The sequence below is a fragment of the Danaus plexippus genome, assembly GCF_018135715.1.
Source record: "Danaus plexippus chromosome 9 unlocalized genomic scaffold, MEX_DaPlex mxdp_26, whole genome shotgun sequence".
NCBI classification, from domain to species: domain Eukaryota; kingdom Metazoa; phylum Arthropoda; class Insecta; order Lepidoptera; family Nymphalidae; genus Danaus; species Danaus plexippus.
Window position 1 is genome coordinate 220,093 of NW_026869848.1, and position 22,249 is coordinate 242,341.

General features: G+C 54.8%; 1 protein-coding gene across 3 annotated transcripts; it reads right to left on the reverse strand.

The window, feature by feature from the left end:
• Positions 1 to 3: 3 nt before the first annotated feature.
• On the reverse strand, positions 4 to 21,948 carry LOC116767174 (intermembrane lipid transfer protein Vps13D). Of its 3 annotated transcripts, none has more exons than XM_061527460.1 (60): positions 21,624 to 21,948; positions 21,257 to 21,447; positions 20,453 to 20,632; positions 20,099 to 20,350; positions 19,857 to 20,024; positions 19,625 to 19,778; positions 19,373 to 19,554; positions 18,725 to 19,077; positions 18,497 to 18,659; positions 18,098 to 18,421; positions 17,832 to 18,027; positions 17,516 to 17,763; positions 17,282 to 17,448; positions 17,080 to 17,218; positions 16,829 to 17,007; positions 16,577 to 16,758; positions 16,179 to 16,499; positions 15,911 to 16,035; positions 15,696 to 15,834; positions 15,377 to 15,628; positions 15,086 to 15,314; positions 14,808 to 14,942; positions 14,559 to 14,721; positions 14,048 to 14,456; positions 13,828 to 13,964; positions 13,481 to 13,711; positions 13,211 to 13,414; positions 12,993 to 13,134; positions 12,622 to 12,919; positions 12,384 to 12,546; positions 12,103 to 12,301; positions 10,976 to 11,167; positions 10,575 to 10,894; positions 10,381 to 10,505; positions 10,159 to 10,296; positions 9,912 to 10,074; positions 9,562 to 9,835; positions 9,315 to 9,493; positions 9,067 to 9,165; positions 7,556 to 7,909; positions 7,352 to 7,485; positions 7,045 to 7,282; positions 6,821 to 6,965; positions 5,961 to 6,198; positions 5,671 to 5,851; positions 5,393 to 5,578; positions 5,120 to 5,323; positions 4,811 to 5,053; positions 4,402 to 4,734; positions 4,087 to 4,304; positions 3,920 to 4,015; positions 3,735 to 3,846; positions 3,485 to 3,662; positions 3,252 to 3,400; positions 2,725 to 3,167; positions 2,457 to 2,628; positions 2,206 to 2,388; positions 1,968 to 2,139; positions 1,761 to 1,892; positions 4 to 1,675 (listed from the first exon to the last, which is right to left on the reverse strand). In XM_061527460.1, the coding sequence occupies exons 1-60, from the start codon at positions 21,718 to 21,720 to the stop codon at positions 981 to 983; spliced, it is 12,618 nt and encodes a 4,205-aa protein (XP_061383444.1). In that variant the 5' UTR covers positions 21,721 to 21,948; the 3' UTR covers positions 4 to 980. The 3 variants fall into 3 exon arrangements, with proteins under 3 accessions (XP_061383444.1, XP_061383445.1, XP_061383443.1); XM_061527461.1 differs by having other exon boundaries at positions 14,808 to 14,936; positions 15,696 to 15,837; XM_061527459.1 differs by having other exon boundaries at positions 15,696 to 15,837.
• Between the last annotated feature and the right edge of the window lie 301 nt (positions 21,949 to 22,249).

Below are 22,249 nucleotides of genomic sequence, written 5' to 3' on the forward strand. Positions count from 1 at the left end.
CAATTCCATATTAATTATTTATTATTAGCTCAGTTTATACGTAACATGTTTTTTTCGTCAACATTCACACAACAAACGAAGCCCAACTCAAAGACAAACATTTAACTTAAAACAATATACACGAACTAACTGAACGTATGTTAAGTATAAATAATATACAATAAAGAACGTACGACTCGACTCTGCTGGCTGGACTCGTGGACTCGTGGAGTCTCATATTATTTTTTATTTGATAGTTGTACAGTTTTTGTTCACGAGGAAGGATTAGAAATTAATATTGTAAAGATCAGTAACGAAAACATCGACGTCGTCTTACAACGAGCCATCGCTCATGTGAGACAACATGACACTTAGTACTTCACAGACACGTGTTCAGAGACGGTGACACTAACTAAGACGTCACTTAAGCGTATTGCTATTATATATACATTATATTGCTTCAATAACTAACAACAAACAAGGCTCGGAAACATTTTTGTTTCACTTAAGAATGTAGTAAATAAATATTAAGACATAATATATCACATCAGTCATCGATACTCGTCAACAGTCGTCAAAACTAGTCAACAGTCGTCATCAGTCGTTGTAGGTCGGTCCTGTGTCACAACACGTATTACAATCTTTATAATTTTTTGACAGTGTATAAATTTCCCCTCTCTATACAACTGTCTTGATGCGCTTTGTGAAGACGCGCGTCGCCGTGACGACGAGTCCACGCCTCGGGATGCAGGGGAGAGAAACACAACCGTGACGTATTAAGGAAGAGAGATCACAACCGGACCGGGCTAGTGATACATAATGTCAGCTCGGAAACTCGGGCGGAGCCGCGAGGGTCACACGGCACTAGTCGTCACAAGTACTCAAACTACGGACCGTGTTGGCACAACTCTTCTTTTCTTAAAGGAGCAGAGTTCTTGCAGGTCCACTCACGGTCGATCGCGTTTATAACGCCAACACACAAAGCAGCGACGACGAGGTCGTTAGGAGTCAGTGGGTGAGGGAAGGAGCGGTGAGAGGTCGGCGTGAGGCAGCAGCGTGTGCGTGCGGTCGTGGTAGAGCTGGCTGGCGGCCGCCGCGTGGCGCGACAACCAGCACGCCACGGACGACGTGTCGCACTGCACGCGGGGACGCCGGACCGTCTCGTGGGACCCGCCTCCGGGGCCCGGACCCGCCGCTCCTCGCACGCCCAGCTCCACGAACCAAGCGCCCTCCGCCTGCACGGCGCAGCACGACACCAAGTTGCCGAGGTGAGTCTCCATGACGATCTGCGGCGCGCCGTGCTTGCACGTAACGATGCGCAGGAACGAATCGGACAGGAGGGCGCGGATGTCGTGCGGCGAGTCGCGGACGATGCGGTAGGCGAGGAAGCGCTCCGCCGCGTCCCGCTGCGGCAGTGCCAGCAGCAGCGCCGCGCCGGCTGCCAGCTCGCTGCAGTAGCGCGGCAAGGGAGCACCCGCGGCGGCCAGGCGGGGGGCGCGCGCCCGTCCCGGAGCGCCCCCGCCCCGGCGTGCGCTGTCCCGCACGGCCGCCGCGGTTTCAGTGGCCAGATCCAGCACGCCGATCATGGGCTTGGTGACGGTGCCCACGAGCCCCTTGCCGACCCCGGCCAGGAACCCTGCCACACCCTCGGCCGCGGCGCCCTCGTAGCTATGCTTCGCCAGTGACGTCAGACCTCCTGAAATATACGTCTCGTCACACAGATGTTATTATTTCATCAAGACATATAATGTTCTCATGGGACTCCCGGTCCAAGCCCGCACCCAGCAATCCCAGGCCCAGTCCTCGGAAGCCGGCGGCGAGATGGGCCCCAGCAGCTCCGGAGCGAATCCGGCGGCGCGTCTCCTCGTGGGCCTCGTCCGCCACCACGCGCTCCAGCCCGTCCCCCAGAGTTTCTGCAGTAATATAACCTGTATACCGACCGCCTCGATCCATTGAACCGCCACGACTCTAATGAACTCTATAGTTACCGGTGACTTTGGCCGCAGAGTTGGAAATCCCGTGAGTGACGTTCTTAAACAGGGCTCTCACGTTGCCCTCCAGGAGTCCCGACACGCCCTCCGACACGTCCGCGACGAAACCCAACGGGTTCCCGAGGAAGTCTACTGACCCCAGAATCTTGGCGGCTTGCCACTTCAACTCCTATTAAAAAATTTAAGATTACTGATCCGATCACTCTGTAGAATCTGCGAAGAGCTCGCGTCCTACGTCTTTGAAGTGCTGAAGCAGATGTCGCGCCAGCGCCGCGGCCGTGTCGAAGGCGTGCGCCCTGGCGAAGGGCTCCAGCTCCACGGCTGCGTCCTCGAAGCGCACCAGCGTGAGCCCCAGCGACCTCTTCAGTGCCGCCAGCTCGCCTTCCAGTTTGTTGGCGGTGAACATCGACAGGCGGATCTGAGAGAACGAGAGTTAGGCTCGTGTGATCCTCGCTCGTGTGAGAGCGGCCCTAAGGCGGTTCGCACCTGGCTCGGTATGATCTTGATAAGCGCGAAGTAGTATCTGGTGGCGTGCAGCGCGGTCAGCTCGTGCAGCACGCGCCTCGTCTCGTACTCCGCCTCGTCGGGCTCTTCCTCGACCGCTCCCTCTTCGCGCTCCCCGCCGCCATCCACCCAGGACCACAGCAGTAAGATCAACCTGACGGAGTTTTTATGAAGAACCTTAGTTAGTAATAACTACTTTCATTTCCTGTCAAAATGTTCGGAACATTATCTCCGGTCACCGCGACGCTACCTCTCATCGAGCCTGATGGCGAGCGGACGCATCGCCACCACAAAGTGGTTGAAATAGAGGGCATTGTAGTGTTGCGGCGGCGCGCGCTGCAGCTCCAGGGACGCGTGTAAAGCGGGAGTAGGCGTCCCGGAGAGCTCGCCGTCCGCCTCCCGCTCCCCCAGCACGTACAGCAGCACGGGGCTGGGCGCCGTCACCAGCTGATTGTCCCACTGCATGGAGCCGACTGTGAGCGCGAACTGTGCTCCGCGCGGTTCACGCGCCGCCCGCAGTCGCACGCTCGAAAACTGCGCGTAGAGCAGTTCGGCGGGCGGCCGGCGGGCCACCAGCGACAAGGACAGCCCGCCGAGTGCCACGCGCACCTCCCACTCCGACACTCCTCCCGCTCCCGAGGGCTCATCCTCTTCCTCCTCCTCGTCCTCCCAAGTCTCCAGACGCTTCGTGTCCTATTTAAACAATAAACTCTGAATGAGCTCGAGTCATAACCGGCTAGTCGCTCCTACATGACACAAACACATCACACAAGGAACCTGTTCGGCGCTGTCGACGATGCGCACGCGTCGTGTCGGTCCGTCGGCGCACAGCTTGACGGCGAGTCGACCGGAGCCCGGCCTCAGGGTCGGCCATCGCACGGCGGGCACGCGAGACGACACGGCCATCCCGAGCACCACACGAGCTCCTGCGGTCATACGAGTCATTGTTGACTATTTCCCCTTCTTGCCGATCGTAATATACATGCGGAAGGTCGAAGATCATATCCTACCGGGGTTGAGTCCCATGAACCCGTCCTCGGGTTGAACGCACAAGTTACTGTGAGCGCAGCACATGGCAGGCCCCAACAGACGCCAGGCCTGCGTGGAGGCTCGCCGCGGATCGGCGCGCCGCAGGACGAGAGGCGCCGCTCGCGTCGGCCGGGGGGCGGCCTCCTCGATGTCTAGCACCTAATCACAAACAGCTCGTAACTGAGTCACTCTATTATAATATATCACTCGGGTCCGGGCGCCGGTACTCACGAGCGCGTGCGGAGACAGCGCCGTGTCGCTGGCCAGCTGGTCCGTGGGCTGCGGCGGAGAGCTGCCCTCGTGGACGAGCTGGCCGCCTGCTCCTCGCCGCCAAAGCTGGCACCTGCGGCCGCCACGGAAACATGAATATGGAAATCGGACCGATGTTATGTATATTTCATCAATGTTCCTCTCACCTGTCCCCGTATCGCAGACGTGCGAGCTGCACCCGCGTAGACCCCAGGGGCACCTCCAGGACTAGGACTCCGTCACCGGCCCCGTCGGTCGGCTCACTGAATAAATATTATGACGGTAGTGCCTTCACTCCATATAGTAACTCCATCGAGTACGCGTCAATACTCACGTGACGGTGTCGGGAGCGTTCGTGTCGTTGGCGTAGAATGCGACGTAGATGAAGTTCTGGTAGAGCAGCGTGTGCGTCTCGTGAAGGGCGTGCAGCGGCAGCGTGAGTCGGGGGCCACCCGGGGCGCGCAGAGCGAGTGCCGGCGTCGCCTCGGGCTCCGGCAACGCCCAGCGCGCTCGCCCTCCAGCACCCACCACGCATTCCTCGGTACATCCCACCTATAGACAGACGGACGAGCGACAAACAGGTCGATTTAAAGACATTAAAGTGTAATCCGTGTTTGCTGATGAATCTGATGACACTCGGCCTGCTCACCTGGTGGAACATGATGGCGACGGGCGAGTGGTTGTCGATACAGAGCGGCGGAGGCGCGCGCTCCGCATCCGTCAGCACCACCAACAAGGCTGCGCCCTGCGCCACTACCTCCACCCGCAGCAGCTCGTAGGAGCCCGCGCTGCCGCGGCACGCCACGTGCAAACTGCGCGCCGCGTCCAGTTTGAAACCTCCCGACCAGCCCGTGCGCGCCGCCCTGCCCGCCTCCAACACGCGCACACACAGCAGCCGCTCGCGGTCCCAGCGCGCCCAGTGCCAGGGCAGATGGCAGCCCGCCACTGCCGACACGTGGGTGGCCGTCGCTCCGGGGTCATTCTGCGTCGGTCCCAAAATATTAAAGATTTTTTTTTTGTTTTCATTGTGTTATTCGATAACAATACAATTCTCTTACGAGAGTGGTCGCGGTGCACTTCTGTGCGAACTGCAGACAGTGAGATGTGTTGTTGTGCAGCTGGTAGCGAGGCGTGAAGGTGACGATGTTGGTGCGCCGGTATCGTCCCCGGCCCGAACGCACGGCCACGCCCACGGCGTACGAGCGCTCGCCCTCGGCGGCCGGCCCCCCGCCGGGTCCCACCCCGCGACATTCAAGGCGCTTCACCGTCACTCCGGGACCGAGTCCGAACGGCGAGCACCACTGTGAAACATTAAAAATCCCGTCATCGAGCGTCGCACGTCCTGGTAACGTGCGTCGTAAACTTACCTCCGGGTTTGGAGCCAACGAAGTGCCAAGGCGCGCCGCCAGCGTGGGCCCGTCTCCGTCCGCGAAGGAGAAGGGTAGAGGCGCCACCATACGGGCTAGTTCATGCTCCGCGAACTGACCTGCGGCTTCGCCTCCGCCTTCCGCGCGGAACACCAGAGGCAGGCCCGTGCGGTTAACGAGCCAGTAGGCGGCCGAGATGCTCACCTGCACGACACACCAGCTGTTACCATAGAAGTGATCTAAGGACGGTGCGGCACACCGATGAGGTCGGACCTTTATGCCGTCGGTTCTCTTAACGACGACTCGTGCGTTGAGGTAGAGTCTCCGTCCGCGCTGGTCCCGCAGCTTCAGGCGAGCAGAGAACGTCCCGGTGTTGTTGGGACCCCCGACGCTCAGCGGAGTCGACCAGCCGAAGCCCTCCAGCTTCACACACAACTCAACCCCCTCTTCGACGTTCACCTACAGGAATAAAACGAGGCGTCCATAAGAGACTCCAACGAAAACAATGTTTAAGAGACGTGCCGGAAGACGTAACCCAGCCGCGTAAAGACCTGATGGAATGGTTGCGTGACGGCCGGGGCGAGTGTGCCGGTGACGTGCTCCGTGCGGTAGTGCAGCTCGAGAGGCAGCAGGTTCTCGAGACGCAGCGCGGGGACCAGCGTCAGAGTGTGGCCCGCCAGAGGCTCGCCGCGCTCGGGAGGGAACCGCTCACGCACCACCACGCAGCAGAATCTTATCAGATTTATAGATAGGAAAAGTGAGACAACGAGAACATGAACTATATTGATACGATGATAAGGATGAAATGCGCGGCAGATCACGAGACCTCCGCCCGCCGCACCTGTAGCAATAATCGTGAGGCGCGCGGCACTCGTGATGCAGCAGTGCACGCTCGGCGGACGAGGCGGCCGCGCGCCAGTCCACGGGAGCGGGAGGCAGCGGGGGAGCGGGGGGTGCCCGCGCTCCCACCAGCGGCCGGACCCACACCGCGCCCGCCCTAGGGACCAGCGGCGCCGCCCAGCGCGCGCCCGCAGCTACACTGGTCGCCCGGGACCCTGCGCCCGCCCCGCTCCAAGCACCTGACATCCAACCTTAATCATATCATACACATACCACCAAAACGATAAAACTATAGTCTATGGATGAACAGAGATGCAGCTAACGATAAGCTACTGTGAAGCGAGCGCCGAGGGTGATGGTTGCTATAACGTGATGTACCATGAGCGAAATAGATAGTGTAGGGTGAGGCGAGGCGGCGGCTAGTGCCATATGAAGGAGGTAGGATGAGTTGATGAGCGAAGGGAGCGGCGAGAGGCGTGATTCACCGCAATTGGCATATATGGGTCGGAGCGGGGCGAGGCGCAACGGAGTGAGAACACCGAGCGCCGCGCGACGGTGCAGCGCCGCGCCAGCCCCCGGGCTTCCCGCGCCCGCCCCGGACCACGTCCCGCCGCCCCACGCTCGCCACGCCCGCACCGCACCCGACAGCGAGCGGCCTCGGAGACGAGTGAACGATTACAGGACTGACACATTATTAAAGGAAAACGAATCGATGGCCCTCAGAACATTTGACCCTCGTAGTCTAGTTTAATGTATTAGCTATTATGAAAAATCACATTATATCCCGATCACGTTCACGTACGGTCACCCCCCCCCCCCGCTTCCGCTTTCCCTATTCTTCTCTACACGTAATCGAGTTACCGGCAGCCGGCGTGTGATCCAGTCTCAACTCTACAGGATGTGGCAGCTTGTTGAAGACCTGCAGCGCGGACCGCACCGACACCAATTTCCGAGCGCTGCCCTCCAGAGACACCTCCAGCACGACGCGCGCCTCCGCTCCCGTCTTCTGCTCGACCAACCAAAAAGGGCTCTGATTAGAGATGATCGAGAGACCAGCGATCGTTAGTTCGGTACAGGAGACTCACCGCGTGCGTGATGTGTCTGAAGAAGACGCCGACTCGGTCCACACACACGGGGTCGGGCGGCGCCCAGCCGTCGATGCGCAGTACGAGGCGATGGAGCGGCGCAGGGCCCGCGGACGCGCCCGCCGCCACGCGCGCTCTGCCGCGACGAGCGCCGAACGAGAAGGGCTCCGTGTCTCCCGCGCGGACCATCAGCCAGGAGTCGTCGGGCCGCACCTCCAGCTCGCCGGACTCGCGGAGTCTGTATGAGCAGGCGCATCGCATCAATCGGTTCAGACGACTCGTTTCTCGTCGTAAAGATCGGACTTACTCGTCGGAAGTGGTAGTGAGGGTGGTGAACCACAGTCGCTGGCCCGTCAAGTTCCGCAGCGCATACGGGACGAAGGGCGACCGACGACGGTGACCCGAGGGACTGCCCTTCGGGGACTGATCGGACGTGGGATTCTGTGCGAGATATGCAACGTTAACACAATAATTAAAATTCAATTAATATTTTATTAGTTCATCCTGTCACCTGAGGCGCATAGTAATCTTGGGTCCAGTTGGTGCGCACCAGACGCATGAGGTCGACGAGGGCGGACGTAACGTTGGTGTCGAGAGTGTCTTCCGAGCGCACGTCCAGCTGGAGACGGCCCAGGGCTAGGCCTCGTGAAAGAGCATGCTCCCAGCCGGCCTCGAAACGCCAAGGCTCGACGACCGGCTCCCAATCGGACAGAGTACGATTGTAGTAATCTACGCTGAGTTGTCCCCGGAGCCGGCCGCCGCCCGCGCCCGCGCGCCCCTCCGCGCTCGCCGCCACCCCGGGAGGACCGGACGGCGTCGACACCAGCAGAGGATCTTCGAAGGATTCCTCGACTTTACGTAAATCCTGAAGACACCGATTTTCTTTTCATTTATTTCGAGGCCATTTTGCGAATACAGCATTGTAGTCGATGTCTTTTTACTATTTGAAGGCGGAGCATAGTCCGAACAGGTGGGGTCGAGGGTAGAGATACTTTAGTATTAAGAAGCTGAGATCTTTCTCAAATCATAACATATCATTAATTTTCAACAAACAAAGTCCTGAGAATTTCGATAAACTTAATAACTTAACACGCCTTTAATTTAGAGTATTTATCTTTGTTGTCGAGGTATATGTAAGTATTATGCACTTTTTTAAACAGAAGAAAACCGGAATGAGGGAACTGAATATACAACAGGTGATAAAGTAGTTAACAGCGTCATCTCCTAGACCGGAGCTGTGGGTGAGTACGATGTGCAGCCGTTAAGACAGGCCCTAGCAGCAACAGACACACGAAACAAATTCCCAACATGTTCGAAATGTGCTCTAAAACTCCTTCAAAATAAAAATTTTCACAAGATCGGATATTAAAAATTAAATTCTAAATTGTGGATATCCTAACGTCCTGTCTCAACATATAGAAATCACTTGTCACGTTGTTTGTCCGCGACGGAGTCCTCAAACCTTAGCAAGAATGAAAATTGAATGTGGCCAGGGGTACGGACCAGTGCGACAGGCGAGTTTGTTATCACCTGTAACTAGTTTATCCTCCAGGTCGGAACTATATTGTTTTGAAAAAATATATTTTTTTGGGCAATTTTATCGCGTTGCTGGAACACGTATGTATTTATATGTTTTGGAAACAGGTTTCGTGAATCATCCGTCATCACAGCCTACCTGATGGAGGTACTACTGTCGCCCATGGACATCCGCAACATAGAATTGCGGATGTCTTGCCACCCTCGATTAGGGAAGAGGGGGAGGGAAAAGTGGGAAAGGGAAGAGGTAGGAAAGGTTGGGAAAAGGGAAAGGGCAAGCGGCTCCCTCACTCATCAGACGAAACGCGGCCATTATAGACTACTTCACGCCGATCTTCTGTGGGAGGGTGGTACTTAGCCAGCCCATAGTCGAGCTACAGTAACTTGCCCACAGCTAGGCTCTACCACCTACAGCAACACGTATGTAGTGACACTCGCGTCCTCTTGTAATGAAAGCGATAGTCTGATAGTTCAGTAAAGACCGACCTGCTCCAGCTGCAGGTCCAGCAGCGTCACCTCCAGCAGCGGCACGTCCGAGTCCAGGCAGTCGTCGATGACGCACAGGGTCACGCATTCAGCGCTCACCTACAACGATTACAAATCTACAGTAAAATTTATATTGGAAACCATTTTCTTCTGCAGCAACCTGATGACTATTCTAAGAGACCCCCCCCCCTCCTCTTTGGGTTTTTCCAAAATTCAGTTAGGAATTCCCTGTTTTAGAGGATCATCACCTGCACTGCTTTCAGAGGCCACAGGGGGGGCTGTGCGGGAGGCGGTGGCCGGAGAGCCGAGGGTCGAGCCCAGCGTGGAAGTGCCGTCACATACACCGCGCCACCCGACACGCCACTAGCAACGCGCATATGCACGCTGTTCGCTGGCACGTCCGGGACTGCCTCCTCTTCTGATTTACCTGCAAGACAACATCAACAGTAAGTATCCGTTCGAAGTCAGCGGATCTCCCAACGTACGAGATCTCACCCGAGAGCGCCGCTCGGGCCTGAGCCGGAAGAGAGTGCAGCATGGAGGCGAACATGCGCATATCGTGGTAGGACAGACGCAGTCGCAGCGCAGGCGCGCTGACGGACAGCACGCGCTCCGGCAGCAGCGTCACGGCCACCGCGGCCGGCTCCACGATCGACAGGGCAGTCTCCTCCTCCAGGCCCAGCACGCACGAGAACACTTCCAGGTCGTTGAGCTCGCACACCACGGGCCGCGCCACGTCCGCCGGCCGATACGTGATCACCGTCGTACTCTAGCACACGACGAACAGAAATCAGACATCACTCGTCATCGGCCTGTCGCCAGTTTAATGCGGCTGTCAGCAGCACCTTGAGTATGACGGCGTTAGTGTCCCACAGCGAGGCGTCCTCCACCAGCACCAGCTGCGAGTCCGTGATATTGAGCTTCAGTTCCACCTGCTCGGTGACGGCCGGCCCCGCCACCCAGTCCGCCGCACCAGAGCTCGCAGTTTCGATTTCCAGAAGAGTTTCTCTGTAAAATGAGCCACTTATGTCGGTCAAGGAGAAATGACTATCATAATATATTTTTGTATTTATTTCAAACAAGGTATCGTACAGATGCATGAGGTCGGAGTCCGAGGGCGGCGGAGGTGGCTGCATGACGAACTGCCCGGCCGCCTCCCACCAGTCGAGGATCGCCATGAGCCGCATATTGTTCACGAGGATCGTATACGCCGAGGAATCGGGCCGTTTTCTATTTTCGAGTGTAAATAATCATTATTATTTTTATGCGAGTTTTTCATGTGAAGCATAATGTCCGCCGTGTCGTCCTTGGTACCTGGCGTGCACCTCGGCCTGCACGCTGTGTCGATGGTCCGGCAGCGGCTGCACAATGTGGCTGAACACGTTGCCTCGACGATTCGCCGGCTCCGAGGAGAACCGCATGTCACTCACCAGGATCTCCTGCACGACACAAACGCTTCGGATTATTATTGTACTAAACAAAAGTTTGCAATAATGTAGTTATCTTACTTGCGAGACGAGGTCGATGTCCTGAGAGAGGTCGGAGTACGTCTCTATGAGCAGACGAGACTTGATGAAGTTTATGCAGGCGAGCGGAGGTCGCGGGCGAGCGGCGCGCAGCTCCAGGCTCACGTCCTGCAGATCCAGCTGCAGAGACCACGTAGGCCAGCAGACGGGCGGGCCGGGCAACACCACCGGAGTTGGCGCCAGCAGCTCCGTGCACGCCTCGGCTAAATTATGCGCAAGCACGCCCCTGACGAGGCGGTATTGAGCCGCATCCAGCGAAGCGGCCAGTGTGGCCAGTCGGCCTTGAACTGTCATCTCGGGCACTGGGGAGATGAGCCAAAGCTGAGTCGGGGACATCGGATAAAGACATCGGGAGACAGACATGAGGTCGATGGATTTCCTACCGTTGTGAGTGTCGCTGCAGTTGTGCTCCAGCTGCAGTGCGAGCGCTGCCGGCGCGGGCAGCAGCGGCACGCCCACACGTTGGACACGCTCATGACTCTCGCCCCTCACGTCGCAGCTCTCCCCGGCATGCGCACACCACAAAGTCAATCCTTCCGCACGAACCGTGCGGACGTCAAGCAGCTCGCGCTCCTCTGGAAATAAAGAAGTGTCAAATTTGAGATCCGGTCCTTACGATTAATGATGCACGTTTAAATGAAACTAATATTTTTCGGATAAACTACGCGGATTTTATTATTTTAAAAAACTACATAATCCCCACGTTTCGGTTACTTTTCAGCAACCGTGATCACGAGCAGACGAGATGTGAATGTCTGTCAGTCGGTCCATGTTATTAATCACCTACCGCCATCGATTTCTTAATTTTCTGGCGTACCGCTCTGGATGCCGGCAGAAAGCGCTTACGGTGTCTTGAGGTCTGGTTACGGACATGGGATTTTATATTTTTAAGAAAGGGGGGGGGGTCCCAGGTGTTGTATAGATTCCAGCCATCTTCTCTATTGAAATTGGGATGTTTTTTTAATTTCAATAGCCTCGCGAATTAATCTCGGTATATACTTGTCTTCCCGAGCGAGGATTTGAGGTTTATCAAACCGAATGTAGTGGCCTGGTTTGTCCATTGTATGTTCACACACTGGTGACTTCGATGCGCGCCTGTTTTTAATGTCTGAGATGTGTTCTTTAACCGATGCTCCTCTTCGTCTGTCCAATGTATGACAAGCCACAGTCACAATCGAGTTTGTATACACCCGCTTGTTGCAAAGGAATTTTACTCTTGATTGGTCTCAAGAATTGGCTCACTTTCTTATGTGGAAAATTAATAATCAGAAAATTAAGAAATCGATGGCGGTAGGCGATAAATAACAAGGACCGACTGACAGACATTCACATCTCGTCTGCCCGTGATCACGGTTGCTGAAAAGTAACCGAAACGTCGGGATTATGTAGTTTTTTAAAATAATAAAATCTGCGTAGTATGTCCGAAAAATATTAGTTTCATTTAAATGAATAAAACTCGCGAAAATTTTAGATTTCATCATGATGCACGTGTTGCTCAAAGGATCCTCACTGATAGAAGGATCTACGATCTTGGAGACGGTGTCGGGGTGTCCGGCGGGACGGAAACAGTTGTCCAGCAGCAGCAACTGCAGCTCAGCAGCCAGCGCGTCGCGGCAGCGGCCCGACACCGGCAGCACGATGACGGGCGCCGAGCAGCGAACGCGCAGCTTCATCCGTTGTAGAGAGGCATCCCGCGGACCTCGCGACACCTGGAACGGGAACAGATCACAAGTCACACCCCGGCACTGTAACGTCCAGTGTATTCTGCTCATGTGAGAAGTTAGACAATACCTTTCGCCTGGCCTGAGCAATGACGCGTCTTAGAAGACTGAAATCTCGGACGAAGGCCTGAAGCTCGAGGACGAAGCGACGGGTGTGTACGTAAGTGACGGGGCCCATTTCCAGAGACAGTGACGTCTCATGTCCCGCCGCGGCCGCCTCCTCAGAACTCAACCTAGCAAAAGAGACATTAAAGTTTTAAAAATCCATCTTCCCATCTGGTTGTCAATAACAGCTTCAGGATACTCACCTTCGGTAGTGAATGTCAAGAGCGTGCTCGGTCCGCATGCGGAGCCTCTCCCGCCAGAGCGGAGCGTGCGGGGTGAGGTCCGCCAGCGCCAGCGCTCCCAGCGTGGCATGCACGTCGCGGCCGCCGTCCACCCCGCGCACTCGCACGTTGACCCTCGACACGAGCGCCCGACACGCCTCTCCGCGCGCGCCCACTACCAGCACCGACAACGACCGCACGCTCATCTCCGTCTCCGTGATGCCGACCTCGCCAGCCTCGCCCGCTCCAGCCTCCTCGCCGGCCATGTTCGTAGACGAACCTGGATAATCACGCTCGTCATTATAGAGAGGAATCGATCTCTATTTCAGTGGATACTTTCATAAATTGCTGACTGTTTTTGCTGAGGCTGGCGGAGCAGGCCTGCTGGTCGGGCTCGTCTCCCGCTACACCGAAGAAGTCCAGCACCGTCACCCAGCTGTCGATGCTCAGAACGATCTTGAGACAGTTGAAGTCCACTTTCGTCGATCTCGATATCTAAAAATATATATCAGTCTAGAAGAGATATTTTTCAAATCACAAGTTGCAATATTGTATTTCTGGCCGCGCTCACCTTGTTGTGCTGATCGTGAAAGTGTGGATGCTGCGGGTCCCGCGTATGCACGGACACCCAGACGAGGTTATCCCTCGAGGAGCCGGCCTCACCGTCCTCGTCGGCCCGTGCTCCCGCTCCCCCCGGCGCGTCATGCTCCGGCGAGCAGGGCGGGGTCGGTCCACAGCGCCGGTCCTGTCCTTCTGACTTCATGATGCTCTCGTACTGAACGAAATATAAACATTGTAAAGTGTCACAGCGACCGCCGCAATCAAAGATGAAGTTACCCACCTCCCTGTCCGACATGTTGAGCGCGAAGGGCATGGAGGCGGAGGAGGGTCGCGAGTGCCTCAGTGAACCGCAAAGGGCCTCATCCCCGTACTGGGTGACGAAGTCCGGGCAGGACTTAGATACGAACACGGCCTTAGGGGGACTGGGAGGAGTGTGCGACACCATCAGCATGCGGTGACGTGAGTCCGGGTCCTTGGTAAGATCTTCCATAGTGATCGAGTGTAGGGAAACCTGGTTACACAGTTATACTATTTATGTAAGTTTTTTTTCCATCAGTTATCGTGTTTTCGGGTATGAGTCGGCCGGGGGCAGTCCTCACGGGTCGTTATGTATTTATAGTAAGTGACCTGCAATATGGACTCGTGGGGATGTAAGTGCTCTCGTCGTAGCAGGAACTCCCTGAATGTGAGCGCCACGAGACTCCTCTCTCCTGTGCCCAAGTCGGCCCGAAGTTCCACGGTGATATCGGTCAGTTCAAAAGTTACTGTTACAAAGAATACAATTTGTATGAGAAACCATGCGATGACTTATAAACATAAAAGATAGTATATGTTGAGAACATGGTACCGAGCAGCGGCGTGTGGAGGGATCGGTCTGTAGCCGGCGGGGAAGGCGGCGGCACGGCCAGCACGGCAGCGCGGAGCTGAGGATCCAGTTTGAGCGTGGGCACCGCCGGCTCCAGCAGGGGTGCTGAAGTGGTCGACGCGAAGGACACAGAGGAGGCGTGGCCGGCCGGGGAGGGGCCGGACGAAGACAGCCAACGGAGCGTGTCCAGCAGCTGCTCGTACTGCTCGCGGCTGGCGGACACGTGGAGGCCGCCCACCACGGCCCCGTCTACGAGACATGGGCGACCCGCCGCCACGCGCAGGCGCAGACCGGTGTCGTGAAGCACAGGTCGGCCGGCAGATGCGTCGTAGATGTCGGCCATGTCGTCGGTCGCTAGAGGCTGTCTGCTGACCTTCTCTCCGACGTCCAACTGCCAGGGTTATCACCAATGAACAGAACGTTAGACGCTAGCTGACGCAGAGGTCCGCCGTGGAGGAGTTCACAGACAAAGACTTCATATAATACAACTTACAGAAACGAGGGAAATATCCCGGACACGAACTGTGCAGACGGCAGCGGCGGCCGGGGCGGGGCGCTGCTGAAGAGACATGCGGCCGAGGTGAGCCACCAACACGTGCGGGCTGCGGGCCGCCCGGGGGACCACCACCACGGGGGACTCCAGCTCCACGCTCACGCTAAACGTTCAGTTTTCCCTTAGTCAGTAGACCCGCCACTCCGGTACATACATACATATCTAACGAATGATGATATCTTCTACAACCTCAGTATGATATTCTGGGTGTCGTGCTCCGGCTCGTCCAAGGAGGTGCCCACGCTCACGGTTCGCCTGCGAGGAGACACGCCCTCCGTGGATTGCGACAGTCGCGGGTTGGAATAGATGGATTCACCCCTGTAACTAAAACGCTTGATAAACGATGCGACGTCGCGGTCGACCGCCTCTGTGACTTAAATTAAATTATATCACAATTTTCAAAAACATTTTCATTGAATGTCTCTTTCATTGGAAGTTTGAAAAACATTTAGGGATCTAGTACACACCTTGGTTGCACGAGTCCTATAGCCATGTCAGCGGCCGCGGCGCGGATGGAGCGAGCCAAGTTGGCCAGGTACTGCTGGAACTGAGCCACGCAGTCACGTAACTCGCGGAGGAGCGGCGGAGAGTGAGTGTACCAGACGCGAGCCACGCGCACCGACACTGATACCTCCAGAACACGCCCGGGGCCCGGCTCGCGGGACTCCGACGACATCGATGACGGCGCGCCGGGACCTGCGGAAACACGACAGCTACAAAACAGAACGCATCGGTACAGCTAAAGAGTCGATACTCACTGGAAGCGCGACTCCCTCCTTCTTTGACAGTCCTAGATATCGAAAAGAGCAGAGCCTTGTCTTCACTGGAAGTCTGGTATTGAGACTGAGGGGGTAAAGTTCCCGGTGCAAATTTTGCAGCAGGTGTGGGCTGAGCGGGAGGAGCCGGAGGCCGGCCCGCAGTCAGTACACGCGAGTGTATACCAGCGCGCTCCGACAGCGACACCACCTGCACGCCACCCAGCGACCCGCCGACCTCGATACGGTCTCCGTCTGCAACGGTGTGACCATTTAGTGATGGGAACGGAAACATAGAGCGGGCAGTGAAGAAAATAAAAACCTAAAGTGGCCTGGATCCGCGCGTCCCCGACCGTGGCTGTGGCGATCTTGCTGGCGACCAGCGTGCCGTCTTGAAGCCCCGACCGCAGCAGCAACACGCCGAGGCGATGGAAGTCGAACGTAATCTCCGTGCGTACCGGCTGCTAGTGACGTCGAGATCAGGAACTTAAGGAAAATTAACAACTTTGTAAGAACCCAAGTACAAAATAAATATACCGGTGCGAGTCCATCGATATGTTCCTCCCGGTCCTGATCTTGATGACCTCCATCAGGAGCTGGCGGCGCCGGACCCCACACACGGTGAGCGAAGCCGATCAGCTCCACTATGGTCTCCTGGTTCGCTGATTGTTATGCATATTTGATTAGTATTTTTCCTTTTGAATATCAAAAAGTACGTTCTCAACATTCGGAAGTTTCGTAATGAGGTTATCTTTATATTCAATGAATAAACAGACTAATTAAAGAGACTTCGGCGACATCCAACCTATGACATCCAAATTGTTGAACAGTATGTTAGCAATCCGCAGGTCCTCTGCGTCCCCTTCTCCCTTAACGAAGCACAGCTCTACTGCGATGAGCGCCTCCGAGTCGACGAGTCCAGGTGCCACCCAGCATCCCTCCTGGCCGAACCCTCCCGCGCTCGCTCCTCTCCGACTCCCTTGACCGACTCCGGTCCAACCATTCCCTAAACTCTGGCCGAAGCTCGTCCACGCCGCCCCGCTGGTGGCGAATGACGTGTTCACAGAATTCCAGCAAATCCCGTTGGCCCAGTCGGCGGCTGCACTCGGGGTCGCTCGATCGACCACTAGAGTTTTATTTCACATTGTTACTAGAAGTCAATATCATCATCATATAATGATCTTAATATACTAAGGCGTTTACCGTCGCCCGTCTCGGCGTGATCCAGGTGGTCGTGGTGGTCGGTCTGGTAGCGCAAGGAGTGCAACGCCTGGTGCAGCTGTCGCGGCGTGGGCGGCGGCGGCGGGGAGCGCGCGGGCGGAGACGAAGGCGACGTGGGAGACGTGGGCTCCGAGCCGAGGATGCTACCCGATGTCGTATCCATACTGCAAAGGAACGACACTCGGATGTCAGTGATGCTGAAGGTATGATGGGACCGATAGGACCGATCGTTACCCGAGATGCTTATGACTGGCGAGAAGGAGCTCGAAGTCCGGCCCGTAGGTCTGCAGAGCGTCTACCAGCAGCAACGAGTGGACGGACAGAGAGAGAGAGGTGTCAGCAGGCCGGAGCGCCAGGGCAGCGCGCACACCGCACACCTGGACTTCGGCGATGCTTCGCCCCCGGGACTGTACCTGGACACAAATATGCTCATCGGTTAGCAGATCGATAGTACCCTCATAAAAAAGCTCAGAAACAATCCGTACCTCTAGGGACATCTGATCGATAGCGAATTGCAGCACCAGCAGTGCCGTGTTCTGGTTGGTCGACATTTCTGAGAACTCTGTCTCTGTCTCGTCTCTGTCCTCCCCCGGCTCCTCCCCCGCACCCTCTCGATGAGGCGATCTGAGATTTCGATTATTGACTATTCCTATTTCTATCGACATCCGCATGAGTCTAAGAACTTACAGATCGTTGTGACCGTTGTGGGGGCCTTCGGGTCTTAGGGAGGCGATGACGGCTCTGACGGCAGCCAGCTTGTGTTCACTGAGATGCACCACGAGAGCCGGCAGTGAGCCGCCGACAGCCGCACGCGGGTACTGAGGGTCGGCCGTCGACACCACTCGGCGCTCCGCCTGTAACACCATTCAGGTTTTAACGACGATGACTTCCAACACCTGCGTCACACCGAAGTGAGCGCACCTGAAGCGAGATGGTGAAGCGATCCAACAGGTGTAGGGCGGATGTGGTCTTGTTGTGCGCGTAACGCCAGTTGTCACGAGCGCGCCCTACCAGCACCTGCAGCTCACTGAGTTCCACACAGTAGCGGTCGTAGAGACGAGGGTGCAGGTCGGCGGGCCTCAGCGGAGGCGGACCAGCAGGAGAAGGACCGGGGGTCGCCGGGGATAGCAGGCTACCCGGGGGCGTCGAGCAAGGCGTCATGAACAGCTCTGAAAGGAGATCGCAGTCTTCATAGAGGTATGAAACTTAGTCGTGAGGAAATCGGAACTGGGAATACCTTCGTCGTCATCTGCCGAAAACTGTTTCGGCACTTCATCACATCGGTGATCGTTATCGGGAGGCGGCGCGTTAGCGAGACGTAAACGACCAAAATCTAGAAGCAGCACGGATGCGTCGCGGTCCGACAGTTCCTCCACTAAGAGGATCTGAGGGGCGGAAATGTCCAGCTCGATCTGCCACGAACGCCTTTCGCTCTGCGAACGAAATCGGTTACATTTGGTTGAGGTTGACAAAAGCTACAGCTCAGATGTTGGCAAAACAAACCGGAGTCCGAGCGTGATGCATGAGTCGACCCCAATGGTGATGCAGCGTGGCACGAGTGTGGCTACGAACGGTGGCGAAGGCGCCACCTGCCGCCGCCCAGCGGCGTGCCCACCGCGCCACGCCCACCGCCCACACCACCTCCACGGAACGAGACTTCACCCGCAGTCTATAATCATAGCCGGGTCCGGTCGGGCGTTTCTCATAAAATAGTTGGAACAACGGCTCGGCAGCGGCGGAGGAATTGTGCAGCGGTCGCTGAGCGCGCCACCACGCGGCCGCGCTCGCCGCAGCATTCATTGCACTCAGGCCTTCACGAATCATGCCCTGACGAGGAACGACACTTTAACAGATATCCGCGAAATGGAAAACAGTCAGGACTATGAAAGAGAAATGCTGTACTTGCGGCGCGACGAGCACTGGGAACAATGTGTCCGGAGTGACGCGGTCCCGCAGCACCACGGCACCGAGGGACGCGTGCACAGCGTGCGCGGACGAACGGGGCCGCGACTCCACGCGCAGCAACACGGCCGAGAACTGCAGCTCCACACCCTCGCGAGCCTCGCTGTGGACACGAACACTCGCTACGGACTGTGATGACAAAATACCACATTCCATGGAGATACTCACCTGTCCTCCTCCCCGTTGTCGATGCAGATGTCCAGTGATCCTCTCTGGAGAGTGAACTCGAACAGTCCGAACACGGCGTCTCGACGGAGCAGCGTGTTATCGTCCAGAGAATCGGCGATCACGTCGAGGATCTCGTCTTCTAGCTTAGAGGTGGCGGCGCTCGCGGAGGACGGCGGCGACGAGGAACAGGAGATGGCTCCGTCCGCGGTCGACGATTGAGATTCACCCTCGGTGGTCGGGGACGCGTACCAGCCCCACCACTGCGGGAACCAACGCACCAACACGCTGCGACCCGAGTTGGCCTGCTCTGGAGACAACACCGGCGTCGAAGCCGGCACTTTCCGGATCGCCACCTTTCATTGATAAAATTATTCCTATAACGTCCCACTAATGAAATATAATGCAATCGGGCCATCGAGCTCTCATTTGAAGGCCGATGTGATCTCAAGCTATAACTCTGCACCGAATACAACTCGATACCCCACCCTCGCGTCTCTTGTTGCTGAGGAGTCCGCGTAGTTTATCAACATATATACTGGTCCGTGCACACTGTTGCCGGTAGCAACTGTGCGAAAAGAAATCTATGGCAAATATTTTCATGTATGAATGTCTCGACACAATACTTCTTTGGCCTCTATATGAGCATACCTCCCGCAGCGGCTTGAGGACGTGTAACGGCTGCTGCCACTCGTAATCATCTTTGGCGCGCTGGTCTTCGGGCGGGAGCGTGGCGGCGGGCGACACCAGCGTCTCCAGCACCAACGACACGTACCGGCGTGCCGCCCCCGCCGCCGTGCAGCACCCCTCCCACGTCGGGCGCGGGTCCATCCCTGAAGGAAAACATTCAATTTGTATTAACTTGAATCACACCGATGGATATTATTTATATGGAGTACAAACAGGTGTGATGCGGCAGGTGAGCCTTCACCGCGTAGATCCACCACTGACGAGCGTGTCCGTGGAGCGGGGAGCGAGGTCGGAGCGCCCTCACCGCCCTCAGTCGCGCCACGCGCTCCAGACCGCGGCAGCAGCCCGTCATCTCGCTGTACTGGCGCTGAAACGGAACGCGACTTCGTAGCACCGGAAGCGGTCAGACAGAGAATCCTAAATATGAAGGTCGACATGGACATACGTCGGTGAGACGGAGGAGCACCGAGTCGAGCGTGAGGTGACAGGCGAGACGCGGCCGCGTGCGGTCCCTCAGAGGCTGGTCGCAGCGCTCGCGTCGTACCCGCGCGCTCGCAGTGCTCGGTCTAACCAACCAGCGGTGATCTCCGCTCCACGTGCAACGCATGCGCTCCTGAGCAGGTTAGAGGATTTACGTTGTGAGAGACAGAAGACACGACCGATTCGACGAAAATATATTGTACCGACCGTGAGCTCGGTGATAGTGCAGTCGGCCATCATGCCGGCGGGCACGGGCATCGGATCCCAGTAGAGCGCTAGGTTGGCAAGTTCGAGGAGCTTGTAGGAGCAAGGTTCCTCGCCGGCCGCCACGGCACCCCGGCGCCAGCTTGAATCGCAGGACTCTGCCGTCAGAGCCTCCACTGCGAGCCCGCAAGCGAAGGCGCGTCCCGGACATGTCAGAGCGTCTTCGTATCGTATGTGGACGTCGTTCAGGTTCAGCTGGATGGGACAATTATATAAATAATTTGACATCCAACAGTCACTCGAGGAAAGGGAATTGAAAATATTCCATATGTGTCGGTACTAAATTCTGAATCATACCTGAAGGTTCTCCACAATGTTCGCGAGAAGGCCGGTACCGTAGCTGAGCCAGGAGGAGTATGAAGCGGCATAGTATCCGACGTCAGAGGCTTCGTGCTCGGCGCGCCACTGTGCCTCCAGGGCATCCAGAAGGGACACCTTGTACTCGTGAGCGATGGCTGCCTCCACATCACTGTCCCACTGCACCATTAACATAACATTTTGTATCATCGGCAACACTTGTCACTCATCAGAACTGTTTCCGTACTAAAGTAACCTGTTCAGGAGTTATATTTTTATATTCTATAACACAGGTGTACGGTAAACGTCTGTTACAAAAGGTGTTTTTTATCATTTTCTCTAAATTAGTTTAAGTGAGTGTTACTTTTGTTGTTGTAAAATCAAGTAGTAAGTTTTTTCCACCAAAATAAGAATTAAAATATAAAGGGAAAATCATACTACATTCTTTTTATAATACCTACTGAGCCAACATCACTAATGAGTGCATTTACTAATCATACAAATTGTCTTATTATTATTGTATTCTTAAAAAATTTAAATTGACATTTTTAGTCACTGGCACAAAAGTTACTTAAACTGAATTTTTAAACAGGATCAAATAATATGATGTGTCATATAATCTTCAATTTTTTAATATGTATATTATAACACTCTCACCCGTGCATACTTGGAGGAGACGTTTAAAAAAATGTAAGATTCATATAATATTTTTTGCTTTGACATTACAGAAATACATATATTTTTCTCCACATATCCTTAGTTTTTCTTTTAATTGCATGAAATCTAAGTGTAATCTAAACGTACCTCATCTAAATTGACCGGAGCAGCTACCAAGTACAGCTTCTCAATAGCAATGACCCATGGCGCGGAACGGATCTGTCTCACGGGAACATGTAGCTGCACCTTACCAATGAAACCGGCTTTGATCTCCACGGGCAGACCCAGGTGACGAAGAGCATCTTTCTTAAGTGGTAGATTTTCTAATTCCACTTTACCTATAAATTATATATTGAAAGCTTGACAGTTACCAATATAGTGTTTATAAATATTGCCAAAATACGATATCAACAGACTACGTAATTTTTTCATAACTATCATTACAACAGATATAATTTAGAATTTAAAACTACTTTCTTCTAACTAGAAAGATCGCGTAATTCTGTTAATTTACCGGACAGCAGCGCGACGCTCAGCTGATCCGTATTCAAGTTTTCCACATATTTCCCGAGGTAGTTGTTTAGTACCCAAGCTACAAGGCCTTCCAACATGGTACATGTCGGCTTTTAAAACTGTTTACCTAGAACACTTTCACAACCTTTCAATGTGATGACAATATTTGTAAACAATAAGTCAGTTATTTATATATTGATATAAATAAGTCACATGCACTAAATATTATTACGATACTAATTTTCATCGCTCGTCACATTAAAGTTATCTTTTTAGGATTGATATATTACGTCTTTTTCGGTGTTTTTCATTTTTACCAAATTTGACTTATGTCAAACAAAGTGCAATTCTATGACATAATCTTATTGACAATGTTGATGTAGGTCAGTGCTTCTCAAAAAAAGTTATGGTGCTTAATGTAACTGAATGAAAAGTACACGTTTACCATTTACCTGTAAAAACATAATAAGAAATGAAAATCTAGTTTCAATCTAATAACACAATCTGAATGTATGATAGCAATAACTTTAATTAAAATATTTTATTTAAACAATTATCAGTAATTCAAGCATTGTATATAATACGTAATGGGGTTCACAATATATTAATCACCTTTATATATCTCTT